Source organism: Pundamilia nyererei, unplaced genomic scaffold (genome assembly GCF_000239375.1).
Source record: "Pundamilia nyererei isolate P.nyererei 1_Seehausen unplaced genomic scaffold, PunNye1.0 scaffold00002, whole genome shotgun sequence".
Taxonomy (NCBI): domain Eukaryota; kingdom Metazoa; phylum Chordata; class Actinopteri; order Cichliformes; family Cichlidae; genus Pundamilia; species Pundamilia nyererei.
In genome coordinates this window covers 9,573,637-9,591,828 of record NW_005187403.1, presented here as the reverse complement: position 1 = coordinate 9,591,828, position 18,192 = coordinate 9,573,637, and the positions used below count along the sequence as shown (strand labels likewise).

Here is an 18,192-nt window from a genome sequence, read left to right as displayed (position 1 = left end):
GCAAATGTGATCAGTAGTCATGTTCTGTCATTAGAATGCTAGACATTAAATTACTTGCTTTAAGATTATTATAGTTAGACTACTGGCAAAAATTCCTGTTTTGGAAGATGGGCGCATTGACGTGAATGCAAACATACATGGCACCTGTTCTTCAATGTCTTCCTCCTTATACTACTTGACTGGGAAACACTAGCATGGCCAGGGTGAGCCAGAATGCTTCTCATAAATCTTTACTACTCTAAGCCCTGGAGAAATTTGGCTGAAGTAAAAAAGCAATAATGGGGGGGGGAAGGCAAAAACACATGGATATGGATTCCAGGAGTGGGTAAGAGAGATTGGGTGGGATCGAAACCACCCAAGATAGTTAAGAGAATTGCATGTGGTTGGTGACATGAGTGAAGGAGGACTGATTGAAAACAGTACTGCATGATGCAAGCGAAAAGGTTCAGGATGTGTATGTTTGACAACTGTATTTTGCTTTACTTTGCAGTGTTTCACTTGCAATCTGTAGCACAAACATTATTTTCTCTAAATATCTATGGATTTAATCCTTTAAACTAAACAGCAAGCATCTGTGAAAAATCAGAGATTGCAGACACCTCACTAAAAGAGTTTTTAAAGATTTGTCTGCCTGACAGTATAAGCATAGACTGCTATTTTGCATTAGGCTCAAACAACAATACAACAAACAAACAAACAAACAAACAAACGAACAAAGAAAAACAGCAAGCAGAATGGTGATTAGCACTGCCACCTCACAGCAAGAAGGTCCTGGGCCTGAGTCCACCGGCCAAGTGTCGGGCCTTTTGTCGTGGAGTTTGCATGATCTCCCTGTGCCCGTTTGGTGTCTCTCTGGGTACTTTGGCTTCCTCCCACACTCTATATACACGCTCATTAGGTTAATTTGAGATGCTAAATTTTAGGTGTGAATGAGAGCATGAATGGTTGTCTGTCTCTTTGTGTTAGCCCTGTGACAGACTGGCGGCCTGTTCAGGACCCCTTATCCTGCCTTATGGCACCCGGGAGAGGCTCCAGCCCCTCCAGCACCCCTGATTTAGATAAATGGAAGAAAACAGTTGGATGGAATAAGTACATCTGAAATGGATGGTTTGATAAATGGATGGATTCATTGGGAATTAAACGAGAGGAATGAAGTGAACAGAGCTGATGATATTGGTAGTCTTTCTTGACACTTTGATAGCTTCTACACATGTAATTTATCACTTGTCTTTTATTACTGCTGTCAAATTGACACTACAGAGCACAAAACAATATATCAAAGGATGAGATTATTGTCATCCATCCTGCCAGGATCAAACACAGCACATTGGTCATTCTGTCACAATCAAAGGACACATTTGCTGCTTCAGCTAAAAAAATCTATTTAATTCTAACACATTCACCCCAAATTTACAGTGACTTTAGTGTACAGAGAGCATAAAGTCCCTTGTAAATTTTGTAACATTTTCTTATGGTAAACTATTTGAGTTATAGTAGTTAGCTCCTTCACTGTGCACCAAAATAACTTAAAATTTAAAAAAAGGCTTGTAAATGCTACCTGATTTGATATATATTTTCAAGACAAGAGTGCCCATTGCCTGTATAAGTGAGTCTGTGTGTCTGCAAAGTGTCTCTCTGTTTGTATGTGTCAGGGCAAAAGCATTGGAGGGGGGGAGGGGGGTTGACGTCTGCCTTCTAAGTGAGGAAGTGTGTAGCAGTGTGACAGTGAGTCATCGATAGTGAAAGCCAGAGCCAGACACTTCTTAGAAAGCATAAAGTGTGCATGCCCGGACATATCCCTGTCTGTTTATTCATCCAGCTCTATGGACTTTTTCTGGATCAGTATGATTGTAACCAACATCTATCCTAGAGTTGTACTTCACCGATTACAGCCAGTATTAATTGTCCTGACTTGAAAAGAGCAAAATGTTTCAGCCGCAGTTTTCTGGCCAGTGTCATTGCCGAGTCAGGAATTCCATTTTTGTTGACGAGGAGCCTTTAGGATGCATTTAACAGACAGTTATTAAATAAAGTTTAAATGTGGCAAAAAATCAAATCAAATCAAATCACTTTTATTGTCACATCACATGTGCAGGTACATTGGTACAGCACATGTGAGTGAAATTCTTGTGTGCGAGCTTCACAAGCAACAGAGTTGTGCAAAATACAATAATGTAAACAAGCAAAATACAAGAATGGCTACATCTGAAACTAATAAATATATGTACAATATATAATAGTATATGCATTTCTGGATGTGTATACTAAATATTTTTCTACGTGTGTGTGTGTGTGTACACATATTTTACAAATTAAATAGAGTAAACAATAAATAAAATATATAAAAATATACAGAGTTGAGACATGTGCAAAACAGTGGCATTACTGTACAGTATGGAGTGCAAGCAAGCCTCACAGAGTGTAATAGTCTTAAAGTTAAGCATAAACCTCCAAACGAAGGATTTGCTTGATTAGCAGAAAGAAACAAAAAATACATTTGGTAAAAAATATAAATCTCTCCTCATATCAACCAGACAACAACAAAAAAAGAAGTATTGGAGTAACACAAATGGAGGAAATATGCAGGGTTGTCCAGCAAAAAAAGTTTAACCTAGCTCAACAATTACTGAAACATATTTGGCTGCCAGCTGCCATTGGGTCAAAGACAAGGTTCTGCCAGAGACAACAGACATTCATACCTATGCCAAAGTTATAATCATCAGTTCATCAGTTCTGCACACAGTAAACAGCTTTTAGAGCAGCATATGCTCACATCCACATGTCTTTTTCGGGGAAGGCCTTGCATTTCAACTGAAAGTATGCTACTTCATGAGTCATTTCTTAATGAGAACAATCAGGGAACTTCCATCACCCCAAATCTCAAGAAGCTGGGACTTTGTGTAAAATGTAAATAAAAACAGAATGCAGCAATTTTGTGTAAAATGTAAATAAAAACAGAATGCAGCAATTTTCAAAGCTCATTTTTAATTTGATGATGGGGTAACAAAAGATTGGAAAAGTAAGTGGCACTAAAAAGAAACAGCTGGAGGAACATTTTGCAGCAAATTAGGTTAATTGGCAACACCTCAGTGACATTATTGGGTATAATAAGAGCATGTTAGAATGCCAGAGCTTCTTAGAGGTGAAGATGAGCAGAGGTTCACTAATCTGCACAAAAACTGCAGTTACAAATTATATGACAATTTCAAAATAATAATCCTCAATTTAAACTGTGAAGTCTATGGATAGCTCATCATCTAGAGTACATCTCATAATAAAAACTTGATAATCTGGAGAAATCTTAGTACGCCTTTGGACAAGACTGGAAATCAAATATTGGATGCCCCCAGGCCTGGTGGCAATAAGCAGGACTGCATTAAAAAACAGACATGATTCTATCATTGAAGTCACAGAATCGCTCAGGAACAGTTCCACAAATCCTTATCTGTGAACACAGTTTGCTGTGCTAACTGGAACTGGGATTAAAGCACTATGATGCAAAGAAGACGCCATGTGTGAACATGATCCAGAAATGCTACTTTCTTCTCTGGGTCAAAGTGGAAAATTGTTTTGTGGTCAAACAAATTGAAATTTGACTGAAGAGTTGAGAGACCATCTCGCTTGTTACCACTGCTCAGTTCAAAAGCCACCATCTCTGAAGGTATGAGCTTGTATTTAGTGACTTTGGACATATGGAAAGGCCCCATCAGTGCTGAAAGGTATATATAGGTTTCGTAAAAAATGTTGTCATTCAGATCACGACTTCTTTCAGCAAGACAATGCTAAACCAATGTGTCACCAAACAAAATATGATAAAAATGACCCAGGACTGAGACAAGAACAGCCAAGAACAACATTTGTCTCCTAAAAGTCTCCCCAGCTCCCACATGTTTATGCGCTCCTGTTAAATAAAAGAAATGGTGGTAAACACTGTCTCTACTTATTTGCGATGTGCTGCTGCTGTTAAATTCATAATGAGGGGTGGTGGTATTTTTCTGTCTAAACATTTGACATGTTTTGTATCTACTACTGTGAATAGCACAAATATTTTTTACACAAATTTTCTTGCAAATTATCCCATTCCTTCTTTCAGAGTTGGGGTTGTAAAAAGGGATGTGACAAATTCAAATTTTTAACAGAAGGGGAACAAAAACTGCAGCGAAAACAAAAAATAACAAGCACTAACCCATTTTACCCAAAACAAAACCTTGTTACAAGAATCCAAATGGCACCAATTTCTTGGGAATGTGTAAAATTTGAATGTGGAAACGTCATTTGCATATAAAGCTACATTAAATTCATTTTTAAAACCCCAAAACAAACAAGGGTACTGCCAATCAACTTTAAAAACAAAACAAAAAACAGTTTATACTGCCTTGGGTTACACAATGGCACCTCTACTCTTTCTCCTCTTAAATCTTCAACCACATAATTCCTGTGCCAGAGCAGGAGTGGGGCCCACCATAACAGCTGACATTACAAAATATTTTCAGTGGCTACAGCTCCTTTCCTTGCAAACTCAATGAAAATTTACCCAGAAAGCCGGGATTACATGAGCCGAGCAAAGCCAACCTCTTGGAGTACCTTAGTTCATTCTCTTCCAGCCTCCCGCTTTTCTCCCTCTCTTCTCTATTTCTTACTCTCTTTCTCTTTTCTTTAATTCACCTCCACACTGGCCACACACACACACTTACAGTACAATAATAAATGTGTTGAGATAATGTGGCTTGGAAACCATATTCAGTCTTCACTTGATTAAACACTGGAATTTTGCATGGTGCCCAGAAATGAGGTTAGCAAATGGCTTCTTTGGTTGCCAGCTTGGAAATGCACAAAAGGAAATTGAGGGAGAACATAGTGTCTGCCGCTTGCTGGCTTCTAAAAGTGCTTGATGAATGTTAGTGTACGTCACTTGGGATAATCCAAGTTAGCTGTGTGTGGACTCCAAATATGGCTGGAGTGTGACTGTTAGAGGTTGTAATGACTGCGCTGAAGTGAGAACCCTGCACAGGGCCCCTCTCAGAAGGTACACACCTCAGCTCTGCCTTTCCTCTGCAGATGGACTCACAATGAACTCTCAGTTTCACCTCAGCCTTGATGTTGCAAGCACTGCAGATACACCAAAAAGATTGTTGATGCGATTAAAAAAAATAAAAAATAAAAATCTGTCAGCAATCTTTTTTAATATTTAGTTTAAATTTACCTGTTTGGTTATCTTAAAATAGTTCTGTACAATAGTGTATTTGAATTCATCATTATGTGTCTGCATGAGTGTTTAATAATCACCCATAGCTGTATCTAAAATGGTCAACATAAGCTTGTGAATTATTTAAAGTTTTTGTGTTGCCTACGTGTGTGTGTGTGTGTGACTGCTTTGTAATTTCATCCCATAGGCCCTCCTGATGTGGAGCAGGCTTGTGAACCAAGTGTGCGTACCTGGAGCCCTCATTCAGCAACCGAGCAAGACATCGTTGGCCTGCCAGAGTGCCCTTTACAGGGCTGCATGCTTCAGCTAGAGTTCGCCTACCCACTGGTACCTGACTCCTTGACTGTGTGGGTTACATTTCTTAGCCGCGAGGAAACAGCGCTGCCTGCGATCCATAACATCTTGCTGCTGACCGTCAGTGGAAACAACATTTCACTGGGTCCCAGCAATGTTTTCTGTGATACCCCGCTCACTATGAAGCTGGACATTGAGGAAGAGGTGTATGGGGTACAGTTCTACACTATGGAGCATCATCTGGAGATCGACGCCACTCTCTTGACATCCAAGCCAGACTATAAACTCTGCAACCATTGCCAGCCTTTACGCTACCGCCTGTTGCGTCAGCCACCCTTCACACATGCCCCCAACGGTCTGCTGCTGAATGAACCTACCCACCGATATACAGATAGGTGAGTGACCTGGTAGGTGAATATTTTTCTATGAGTGCCCAAACCTCCACGTAAATCGCCACTCAAAGCCTGTCAGGATCACACAAAGATTTCTGAGTGAAATATTTCTGACTTGGCCTGTTCATAGTCAGTGTTGGTCAAGTTACTTAAAAAAAAGTAATCAGTAACTAATTACTGATTACTTCCCCAAAAAAGTAATCCCGTTACTTTACTGATTACTTATTTTCAAAAGTAATTAATTACTTAGTTACTTAGTTACTTTTTAAAAATACAATTTACAACCTGAAGAGGTTGTAAATTGAGGAAAAGTCCCTTTTTAAAACTTGTTTTATTAGTTGTAATCTTTTAACTTCATGCATCAAGCAAAAAAAAATTTTTGTGTTTACACTCACTCTTTCAATTACATGCAAGTAAAACACAGCAGAAAATAATTAAAGTCAAAGACTAGCGGTCCTGTTGCTCTATTTTCACCTGTAAAGCAGGAGTGGGGTAGGCGGAGGTTTACGCTGGTGCAGGTGTGCCGCGGTCAGTTGAAGAATCCGCGAGTTTCTCTGTCATAGCCCGCTCGGTGCTTGCTTGGAAGTTTAGGGTTGTTTTTTTTTGCTATAACAAGAAGTTTTCTTCCCACACACAAAGGACGCTAATGTTTTTGTCACTTTTTATGGAGTCAAACTTAAAGTAAGGTCAGTACTTCCAGGCTTTAAACGCTGCACGCTCATACTCTCTCCTGCACTCGATATAGAACGTCGCACTTGCTTACGTCACTGTCATGAGACATTATTGCAAAAAATCACGGTTTTAGTAACGCAGTAACGCAGCGTTCCTACGGGAAGTAACGGTAATCTAATTACCGTTTTTGCAATAGTAATCCCTTACTTTACTCATCAGATTGCCCATTTTTGTTCATAGTCCACCAGGTTTTATGTATTTCAGCTTGTCATATGTTTTGTGCAAGCTTGCTGGCAGGTGGGCAGAAAGACAAACAAAACAATGCAAAAAAACTGCTTGTACAATAAGTTTGCAGCAGCCTGAAAAATATTTCTGCAAACGGTTGTTTATGAGAAAAAATGGAGACTTGCTGAGCAGTCACTGTATACCTTCCTTCTTTAGTGTGATGTAATTAGGAGTTTTTTCAGGGCATGCCAGTAAAAAGTGTTTTGTTTTTTTTTTATCTGTGGAAACTATTCACTTAGCTATGTTCTCGTAATACCAGATATCCTTTTTAATGCCCCCAGGAACATAAGCAAGCCGCCTCTTGTTCTGCAGTTTCAAATCTGTTGCCCAACATTTGTTTCCTTTAAGTCATAGGTCAGTTATTGCCCACATTTGCTTCCCCCCCCATATTCCATGAAAGGGCAAATAGACGGCCTGTTGAAGGTATTATCTGCACACTGTGGTGAGAATTTAATGCTTTGCTTTTATGGAATGTGCTGACACAGGAAAAAAACATGTTGCTATACATGACAGAGCTGTGTGTTGTGCTATCCCACTATCATGCTGTCAGTCTGGTTCCCATGAGAAGGATAGTGCTTGATAAGAGGCAGAACAGTGAGCACGCACATTATGCAGGATGCAGTGATGATATCTAACTTCCATAAAGTGCCTGTACATAACTTCCCAGTATAGTGTGAGTATCCGTGGAAGGTTGCCTACAGTAGGAATGTATTTATTTTGAGGTTTTGGCACACTTCAGTTATTATTGATGTACTGTAGGTAGTTTTACTGCTGTGGTGTATTTCACTAGCTGTGGTTGCATTCCAGTGGTGGTGGTCAGTTGCGATGGCTGTCTGTTTTCTGTTGTGAGAGCATGTGCGATCTTGTTTCTGTTAAATGGTCAGCGAAGATCTAGCAAGTAAGTATGTGTGTTTTAGCCATAAAAGTCTGTAGCTCATCCAACTGAAGAAGAATAGTGTGTCTTTTAGGACAATTTATTTGGAAACACTGTGGAACAAAACAAACAAAATAAAAACATACTGTACAACCTCCAAAAGGCAGAATGAAGGGGCATAATGTTTTCACTTTCTTTTACTGATCAGGGCATAAACATTAAATTAGACACGCCGTTCGGAATACTGATGCAGGCCCATTGGCTCGTCACGAAGCATAACGAAACAAACATAACCTCTGACATTGTGAAGGTCACCCAGATGTTTTTGTCCGCCACAAATCCAGCGTAAAGTGCTCCGTTTGACTACCTGAGTCGATTTGCTGAAATGCTTTTCTTGACCACACAGACAGTTGCATCGTCTTGCAGTATGTTTCAGTGGGTTTGACAGACACGGATGATTGACCCTCCACTTTCAGGCTTACTGGCCTTCAGATTAGTTGAGGCAAACTGAGCAAAGGAGATGCCAGAGAACATACCTCCTAAGTATCAACCCATGTATGATGGATTGTTTGGTCAAAGTAACGAGATGCAAAGTGGGAGTTAGGACTACTTGAGGGGTAACTTATGGCCATGATTGGAGGGCAAAGAGGGACAGTATTAGGAGGTCAAGCAAGTGTAAGGAAAGAAGGTAGCAGAAGATGGTTCCACTCCTCCTCAAAGGAGGTCGTCCAGTAGCAGTGCTGCTACTGCCCCCTTTGCAATTTAACTCTGGTTCTGTACAGTTCTGCATATTATCTGCCACATTTATCCCTTTAGCTACTCAAGTCTAGATTTGCTTGTTTAACTATTGTGTGGCACTCTTTTTGGCTAATTCTGAAAGCAAGTTAGATCTTAAACCGAGGACTTTATATATAGTTCTGGTCAAATGGGGGGAACAGCAGTTCTTTCCTTTAAGTCAATCTAATGTTCACACTCAGTTCACACAGCTATTTGAAAAAGTAGGCAATGTTTCTATATCACTTTATTGTCAACACATTAATTTATTTTGTTAATAGAGTTAGGGGATTATTTTTTCTCATAACAAGCAGTAAAAATCACTGATTAGTCGGAAATCCTTCGACAGCAGCTACAGCGATTATTACTTTACTCTCTTCGATCGCCTCTTCATTACAAACATAAAAAACATAATCCATAGCAAACCGTTAGTAATCTGGTAAAGTAACTAAGTAAAGTAAAATTTTATTTATATAGCACATTTCTAGATAAAAGATCACAAAGTGCTTCACAAGGTATAAAACAAAATGGTAAATGGCCTGTATTTATATAGCGCTTTACTAGTCCCTAAGGACCCCAAAGCGCTCTACACATTCAGTCATCCACCCATTCACACACTGGTGATGGCAAGCTACATTGTAGCCACAGCCACCCTGGGGCGCACTGACAGAGGCGAGGCTGCCGGACACTGGCGCCACCAGGCCCTCTGACCACCACCAGTAGGCAACGGGTGAAGTGTCTTGCCCAAGGACACAACGACCGAGACTGTCCAAGCCGGGGCTCGAACCGACAACCTTCCGATTACAAGGCGAACTCCCAACTCTTGAGCCACGATCGCCCCAAAACAGACAAAAGTTAACAAAATGCAATTCTAAAAAGATGTGTTTTTAGTTGTTTTTAATCTGGTAAAGTCTGGCTTGTAACTGGTAGAAGTCATTAATCAGCTAAGGGTTAAAGGTTCAGGAAGAGCCAGGACATTTCTCTGTCCTTGTTTAGTTTATTTGATCATTTTTCATCAGGCAAATGCAGCTGTTTAGGCAAAAGGAAATAGAAACTACAGACCCGCGCAACCCAGAGGACTTCTAAAAAGGCATACGATTGCCATAAAAATGATTTCCTGTCCTGTTTGAATAATTTATTTTAGCTCTATACATATAGCACAGGTTAGTGTAGGTGTATAATTAACAGTCCTGAAAAGTAAGGCTTTGTTTGGTGATCTTGCAGGTTCAAATTAAGTTGTTTTTTTTCTCAACTTCCATACATTTATCTGTTTTTCTCATCTGGAGTCTTTCCGCCAAGAACAACAAGGAGCTACAGAATGGAAATGCATCTGCACATAAGTGTCCACATATCAGTAAAGGCTGGAGAACACAGACGAGCACAGGCACACACCGGCAAACTTCTTGCTGTTAGTAGCTTTCACGTATGTTAACTCATGGCTCTGTGTGGTTTTGAATACCTTTGAAATGCATATTACAGGGCTTTGTTCAAGACTTCACAAGAGAGCCACTATGAAAAAAAAAATTATTCTGGGGTTTTGAGAAGAACAAAAAAGCACTAATGATGAAATCTTATCATGTGACACGTTGACAGTGACTGTAGTAAGGTCCTTTGAGCTATGAGTTATACAGCAGATATTTTACATAGCTATAATTAGTTACAGATAAGTGTGTTTTTATGAATACTGGATAGGAATTCTGATACTAAATTGTTTGAAACCTATAGGTGTGGCTGTTATAAATTCGTCCACAACATCACTATGTGCTTTTGAGGTAGCAAACAAACAAACAAATTAAAAATCTCTATGCTATTTGTTCATTTTTCTCTGCTGCCAGTGGCTTTACTAACATATGACCACATTTAAACTGGTGCCTTTTTTATGCCTGAATCATTCAAAGTTCGGCATTAAGTGGCTCTGAAAATGGTCAGGCACATGGATTGGACTAAAAATAATTCAGTAAGAAAGCATTCAGTGTTCAAACAAAATTTTGAAAGACTTTCCGAAACCCATGCTCAAGATCAGTAAAAAAAAAAACCCCAAAACAAACAAAAATCCCCACAAAAACATGATGAGAAGAAAGTCTGGCTACTTTGTCAGTGAACGCAAATTCATTGATTAAACTTCACATTAATTAATTCAACAAGAAAATGGGAAAATTAATAACCGTGAACACAAATCAGTAGATTAAATATCGCAGCTATTTCACCCGCTTCCCCGAAGCTGTGTTGTATCATTATATCAGTGACAAGAGGAGAAAAAAATGTTGTGCGAAAGGACAAAGGACCCCACGATGGAGTTTTGCAGGTCCTGAGGAAACTGCCTTTGTGCCCCAAGCTGACTGTGATGTATGACACGAGGGGGATCTGATCTCGTGGTGTTTTCTCAGAAATTAACTGAGGATGATATATGGCTCAGTCGACATGAGCTTATAATCTGTTTATTGCTTTTTAAATAAGAAAGTCATGGGGCACGCTTAAATAAAATGTTTGCAATTGACTGCTACAGTATTGACACGGGTAACGAGTTTGCAGTTCTTTGCCTGTATAGACCTAGGCGCCGGACATAACCACAGTCTTTGGCTTAGTCACTCACCTCAGCTTCCTTTCTAAGCCTTTTAATCCCAGCATGGCTGTAAACCGCCGCTCCAACTTTGCTACTGAAAGAAGAACATGATTCCCCGGAGTCGTGAGCCATTTTTTACACGCTTTTCCCAGCAATCACATCATCGTGCATGCGAGAACCCAAATGCCTGATATAATCGAATCGTGAGATGGTTTTTAACCTGATAGTACACAGTCTAATTGCACCCAGGTAAGAATGTTGGTGGTAACAATCTGGGGAATGTATTTATCTTACCTCACTCCCTACATGTAAGACAGTTGTGTGACCTATCCTGAGAAATTTACCTGAGTTCATGTGTGAAAATTGTCTGTCAGAGAAAGAAGCACGCAGCACTGTTTTTATCTTGATTTTAGTCCCTAAATCAAACAGCATGTTTGTTCAAACAGCCATGTATTGAAAACTACAGCACTGTTTTTAGTTGTATTTGTGAGATGACGGTGAAAAGCTAGAAGGACTGACCATCAGCCTAACGAGAACTAGATTACCTCATTAGATCCAGTCATTAAAATCATCCTTTCTGCTTGTTCTTGCATGAGCAGGCCTCCCATTGTGGCCCAATCAGTAAGTGCTAGTGCTTTTCAGTGCATTGGATTGCCTGAAACCGAGCGGCCCAAATACCTGCCCATCCACAAAAGGGAAAGTTGTGTGCCTCCTTTCAAAGCGGCATCTGTTTCTCTCTTCTTTCCGTCTATTCTGCATGTTTGCTTTGCTCAAAGATAAAGTCTCCCAGAGCTTGACTTTTCCAGAGGCTAAACTAATTCAATTAGAAGGGACATGTTTGAGTGTAACCTAGAGTTGCACCAGTATGAACCAACATTGCGGAACAGGGCATACTGTTGTGCAGATGAGAGTCTGTCAGGCCAAACGTTCTGTGTTGATAATAATAAAGCCAACATAAATAACTAATCTCAGGCACGAACTTTGCTGTAAGAGAATTCATTTTGTTACTTGATCTTTAGGCTTGTCACTTTTTATATTTCGTACTTCACGGCGAACTTGCACTTGGTCTAGGTCTTTCTGTTGGGAATGCCATGAACAAACATGGAAAAGTGAAGAAGAGATTACATGTTTTACCCTAAGCCTCTAATTGAAAACATTTACGTGTTCTCATTCAGTAGTAAATAAAAAAAAAGTGCTCAGAAAAGGCAAAGGCTTTCCTGAACCTCATTCAAAGCCTTCTTTAGTATGATCTGACTCTTTAGTTTAAATCTTTGGGGTACCAGGGAAAGTTTAGTGCTTGATCCTGCTGATGCGTTACATTCACACTCTGGAATATATGGCAGCTTTGGGAATAGTGTGATATGCCTGTGCGTGTTTTAATTAAAGCCTGTGTGTATGCGTCTCTCATTGCTATGTAATTCTATGGGCTGTATGCGAGGTGCTTTCTGTAATAGCCATATTTATGGTCCATGTGAAATAATCCATGGCTAAACTATTGGTTCTACTTAATCCCATTCATAGATGCCGTTTTTAACAGATATACCAAAAAAAAGGCTGCATGCATACAGCATTCAAGCAGTCCCTTTACTTTAAGAACTGAAAGACATGAACATGCGCTACTGCACATTAACTGTTGCGCTGTTTGATTATACTACAACGTCTTAAAAAGATATATTCAAAAGTTGTATTCTTTAAATGTAAAGTGATTTTTTTATAACGCCTGCAAATCAGAAATCCAGTATCTCAAATAATAACGATCTTTCCTAAGATCAATCAAAAGATGCAATACAGAAATGTCCAGCGTTTGTAAGGTATGTTCATTTATATACTCAATACATAAGTCTGTGGCTCCTTTCACACAAATACTTGCATATTTTTGAGTAATTTCAGCGCAGTGTGGCACTGAGGCAATCAGCCTGTGGCCCTGCTGAGGAGTTATTGAAGCCCAGGTTGCTTTGATTGCGACCTTCACCTTGTCTGTATTTTTATGTCAGGTGTTTCTCATCTTCCACTCGACAGCATCCCATACATTCTCTATGGGGTTCAGATCAGGGGAGTTGGCTCGACAATCCAGCTCGCACGCTCAAGACAGATGTTTTAGAAATAACACATCATGTGTTAATTTTTAACACATCTGCGTGTCTTGTTAAGGACTAAACACACGTTGTTTTGAACACCGTCACTGTGTAGCACATTTAGCACATTCTCTGTATTTAAATATTTCTACAAACTGAGCAACAGTCTAGAAGTTTTTCTCCAGGTAAGACGTTTCTAACATTGTCTCGGTTAGCTACAGTATAACAGTTGTAGCTCCTTTCTTGAATCTTCTCCTTGTGAACATCTCACAAGTTCTTCAATTGACTTTTTTTGACAATCCTCTCAAGGCTACAGTCACCCGTGTTGCTTTTGCACCTTTTCCTACCACACATTCCCTTCCAGTCAACTTTCCATTAACATGCGTCGAAACATCCGATTGACTCTGTGAGTAAACTCTATGAACAGACAGTCTTTTCAGATGTGGTTTACCCACCTCATGGAGGGTATGGATGATTATCATCTGGACAACTGTCAGCAGTCTTCCTCATGACTGTGGTTGCATGTACATATTTTATTGAAAGAATCATGGTATTTATACTGTTTAAACAATAACGGACTCAAAATCAAAAGATTCTAATACTCTGAATATATGAATATAGACAAAATTTGACAAAGACTTATATTTAAGTTCCCAAATCTTATGCCATGATCACTATCCACCCCCCAAAACCATGAAAGCCTAAGAATGATGAATGAGAAGCCGTACCATAACAAATGCAAATCAAAACTAGAAATGAGAAACCAAAATAATACCAAAAAAAGTATCAAAACAGGAAAAAAAAACTTAAACAATACAGATGTAAATGAAGGTGCTTTGTGATTCAATTATTTTGTTTTTATTGCATGTTTCCAGAACTTTCTTTCGTTGCCTTTACTTATTTTTACTCTTGTTCTTTGTTAAATTGTAATGAGTCATAAAATAACACAGTTGCCTCAGTTTTTAAAGAAAGTAATTCCACTGATTACAGGGACCAGTAGTTAGAAGAGGCAATCTGATTATGATAGAGGTACAACGTAAAGGCAAACAAACCAGAGAGAATAAATAAACATTTTGCAATACTTACTTCCAAAAAGCACCCTCACTTACATTTTTATTATTTACTTGTTTTCTTTCCCTGGGATTAATTGCTTGTCTAGTGGTTTTGGTTTCTCATTCATAGCTTTGATTATTTTTTTGTTTATGGCTTTGATTTTCTTATTTATATATTTTCCTTTCAGACTTTTTTGTTTCAGAAATCCTTATCATGGTGCCTCAAAAAACCATTATGGTGACTTAGACAATCAAAGTGAGTAAGCCTCCATTATTTCTCCCGTATTTCGTCACAATGGTTCCTTGAATCGCTGTGATAAGGAAACACAACAAAGCTGGACATGCAGTGGGTAAAAGCAGACGTATCAGTCGATCGGAAAGACAGATATGTGAAAGTACAAACTTAGAAGTTTACTAGTTGAATAAAGAGACACACAAACTCACCAGTTGACTTAGCAACAATTCTAACAACTTGATCTCCACCGACCTGGTCTTATGAAGGTTTCTCGTATGCAGTCTTTTACTTTTACTTTCTTTGCATGTGGTATTTCTTTGTATTGTCCAGACATATGAACTTACTGTGTTTTTTCTCACTCTTTGTGCAGGGATGTGATACCACATGCTACGTATACTTACCAGGTCCAAACAATCTCCAGGCAAAGTGAGAGTGAGCCATCTCCACCTTTGGTGCATCAACTTGGGGCACCCTATTGTGGTGATGGTCGCATCCAAAGGTAACAGGCACCACGTGTGTGTATATATATATATATATATGCATACATACACAGGGCTGCATATAAGTGGTCCACCAGTGCCCATTTGCTGTCAAAATAAAAGACGCACACCAGATAAGAAGTTGGAACGCACGTTTGCGTACATAAGATGTTCTGGAGGAGGACAGACATTTGTTCAGTACTTCTCAGAATTTCTCGGAATTTCTGGGAATACGACCTTCTTTTAAAGTGGAGGAACACCAAAGTAATTGCTTATGGAGCTTGCTTCTTCGACATCTTCTGAACAAATGTCTGTCCTCCTCCAGAACATCTTATGTACTCAAACGCGCCTTCCAACTTCTTATCTGGTGTGCGTCTTTTATTTTGACAGCAAATGCGCACTGGTGAACCACTTACGTGCAGCCCTGTGTGTGTATATATATATATATATATCTGTGTGTATTCTAAGCACTTGTCTCCTGCTCTTTTAGTTCCAAAGGAGAGGAATGTGACGATATGAACTTTATGAATGGGGATGGCTGTTCTAGTCAGTGCAAGAAAGAGCCATTCTTCAATTGTGTTGGTAAGTCTTGAAAATGCTCTGCTGCTATCTGATGCTCTGTCCATAGCTCTGATTTCAGTATGATAGGATGATATAGCAGCGTATGCATAACCATTTAATAGTCTTGAAATAATTCCTTGTGCAAGAAAAGTTAAAAAAAAAAAACTAAAAAAAAACAATAAACTGTTTCATTAGTGATCACAAATAAACTTGTTTTAATTGGCAAACGGGACATAAACACACACAATTTTATAAAGGTAGGATTTCTAGTAAAGTATTAATGCTTTAAAAAAAAATTCACATTATTATTATCTGTTTGGATTCCCATGCCTCATTATTTCACAATAAAAAGAGACTGCAGACATTTAAACAAGACTCACTTTGTGAATGAAAGGATTTGACACATCGTCTGGGTGTACTTCAAGTACTCAATGCCTATTCCAAACAAATAAAACACCAGGAGATATCATAATCACTCCAACCTCTTGTATAAAGAAAAAAAAAAACTAGAAATCATAACTTTTAAATAGAGAAATGTTGGGTCTTTTTTTTAACATAGTTAAAAGAGAGACATCTCCTTTTATAATTTGTTTTTTTAAATTTTATAAATAGATGAATGACTTTTTGTTCTGGGTCCCAGTAGCTGATAATCATATTTCTTCCACTCTTGTGATTCTGTGTATGTACAGTACATGGATACACATGTGTAACCCTCTGTGAAGTGGCCACTTAATCCCTGTCAGATTGCTGGATGACTGAACTGGCTGTGCTGTTTTTCCACCAACTGCAGTGCTCTGGGATGCTTGCAAGTGTGTGTATGTTTGTGTGTGTTCAACACTGCTGAGGTTTTACACAGAAATCTGAGACTATAATGAAGGGACCTTCTGTCCATCTGTCTGTATGTGCAAGCAAGTGCCTGCTTGTCAACGAGTTGGATGGACAATTAACAGTAAGTATACAACAGGTCTAGGATGTTACAATCTGGAGGAGCTTTAATAGGCTATCATGATTCAGCTGGTTTAAATCTGGAACTGATGATAATCACAAGTTCTTTGCATACAAACCCACCTGCTGTTACAATCCAGTTGGATTTTAAGTCAGATTTCACTCTTTTCTTTGTCTGTTTGTGCCCACAATCAGAATAATAATTTTAAAAAAATCTCAAAGGCACCCAGTCACAATCTTTTTTTAATTTAATCTAAGTTTAATTTCTATCAAACTCTAATACTAAAGCACACCCCTTCTGACCTTTTTTTCATTCTATTCCTTGTCTCTTTAGCTCACATTCTACCTATTATTCCTCTACCATTCACAATCACTGTTTGAACTTCCTCTTGTCTCAGTCTTACTGCTCCCCTTCTTCCTCGCCTCTGTTGCTGCTGAGTGAGTGGCAGGAGACTTATTCTATATGCCCCCTCAGTAGCCCCTCGTTTTACCATTGCCAGAGCACAGAACTGACTTGAGCTTTTGGCTGTGCTGTAGATGGGTGGAATTTCGAGGAGAAGGCCCTGGCCAACTTGGCACAGAGTGCCGCCTTTCCCCCCAACTGGAACCCCACCGGCTGACGCTGCTTTAGCTGAGACTTGAGACCAGTGAGGCCCAGGCAAACCTCCCTGCTCAGTTCCCCTCTCCTCCACTCCATAAGCTTTCAGTTCCAGCCCCAAACTCCGGGTGGGATGTCTGGAAAAAAATACTGCTGTATCTTACTCTACCCATTGACCTTACCCCACTCCACCCCCTCCGCTTTCTGTGCTTGTCTGTTTTGCTCTCTTTCTCTTTTATTCTTTCTTATTATTTTTTGCCCCTTCTGCCCTTATACATCTATATACGCCTTATAATTTGATTCTTACTCCTTTTATCCCTTACATTCATCTCTTGCCTTTATCTGATCTCGTTTCTCTACTCATTCCAAATGAGGACATGCTCAACAAGAGAGATGGGTGGCGGTGAGAGATATGTTTAAGATGAACCACGCTGATATCTTTGATGCACTCAGTCCTTCTGTTTAAGAAGTTATTTTTATCGTACAGATAACTTATTTGAAGTGTGTTGTGTTTTCAAATGCAGAGGAGCCAAGCATGTGCTACTACTATGACGGTGATGGGGTATGCGAGGATTTTGAGCGAGAGACAGGTGTGAGAGACTGTGGCCTCTATACCCCCAGTGGTTTCCTGGACCAGTGGGCTTCCTCTATTGAAGTTTCCCATGAAGAAAAGCCCTATTGTTCTGGTGAAGTTGCTGCTGGATATCCCGCTGTGACTAAGGTAAGGCCAGACCTGTCTTCTCCTACCAATACCAGTTAAAGTTACCATCATTTAACAAAATTGCTTAACTTAATTTGTCACACCAGAGGTTAACATATATTTTAAATATATTAAGATGATAAATATTGTATCATGCAATCAATCATAAAAAAGAGGTCTTTGAATCTATGATTCTTATGACTGTTGCTTCCTTATTCACACTGTTAAATTCACAGTGCAGAAGACTCTGCAACACTTAAAAAAAAAAAAAAAAGCGAAATAGCTTTTTTTGGCAGCTAATTGGTAATATCGGGACTTTTAATTAGATGTCTCCCAAATTGCATGTACAGGTTTTCTGCTCTCACTGAGGTAATGCTTATAGAAGAAGCATACAAAGCTTTACTTAAGGCTGCTTGCTGCCTTGATGTGTTTCTTTAGAGGCAGGAAAGGGGCTGACTACCTAAATAGAATGATTTACTTTATGGGG

At 39.2% G+C, this 18,192-nt stretch overlaps 1 protein-coding gene across 1 annotated transcript in view; it reads left to right on the top strand.

Annotated features, from left to right (window-relative positions):
* The window catches only part of pappaa (pregnancy-associated plasma protein A, pappalysin 1a), a 93,285-nt gene that overhangs the window by 21,826 nt on the left and 53,267 nt on the right, over nucleotides 1-18,192 (top strand). The window contains exons 7-10 of the mRNA XM_013909321.1: nucleotides 5,394-5,895; nucleotides 14,793-14,921; nucleotides 15,392-15,483; nucleotides 17,530-17,726. Of these exons, the coding sequence (XP_013764775.1) occupies nucleotides 5,394-5,895; nucleotides 14,793-14,921; nucleotides 15,392-15,483; nucleotides 17,530-17,726 (920 nt within the window). The remainder of the gene's footprint in view (nucleotides 1-5,393; nucleotides 5,896-14,792; nucleotides 14,922-15,391; nucleotides 15,484-17,529; nucleotides 17,727-18,192) is intronic.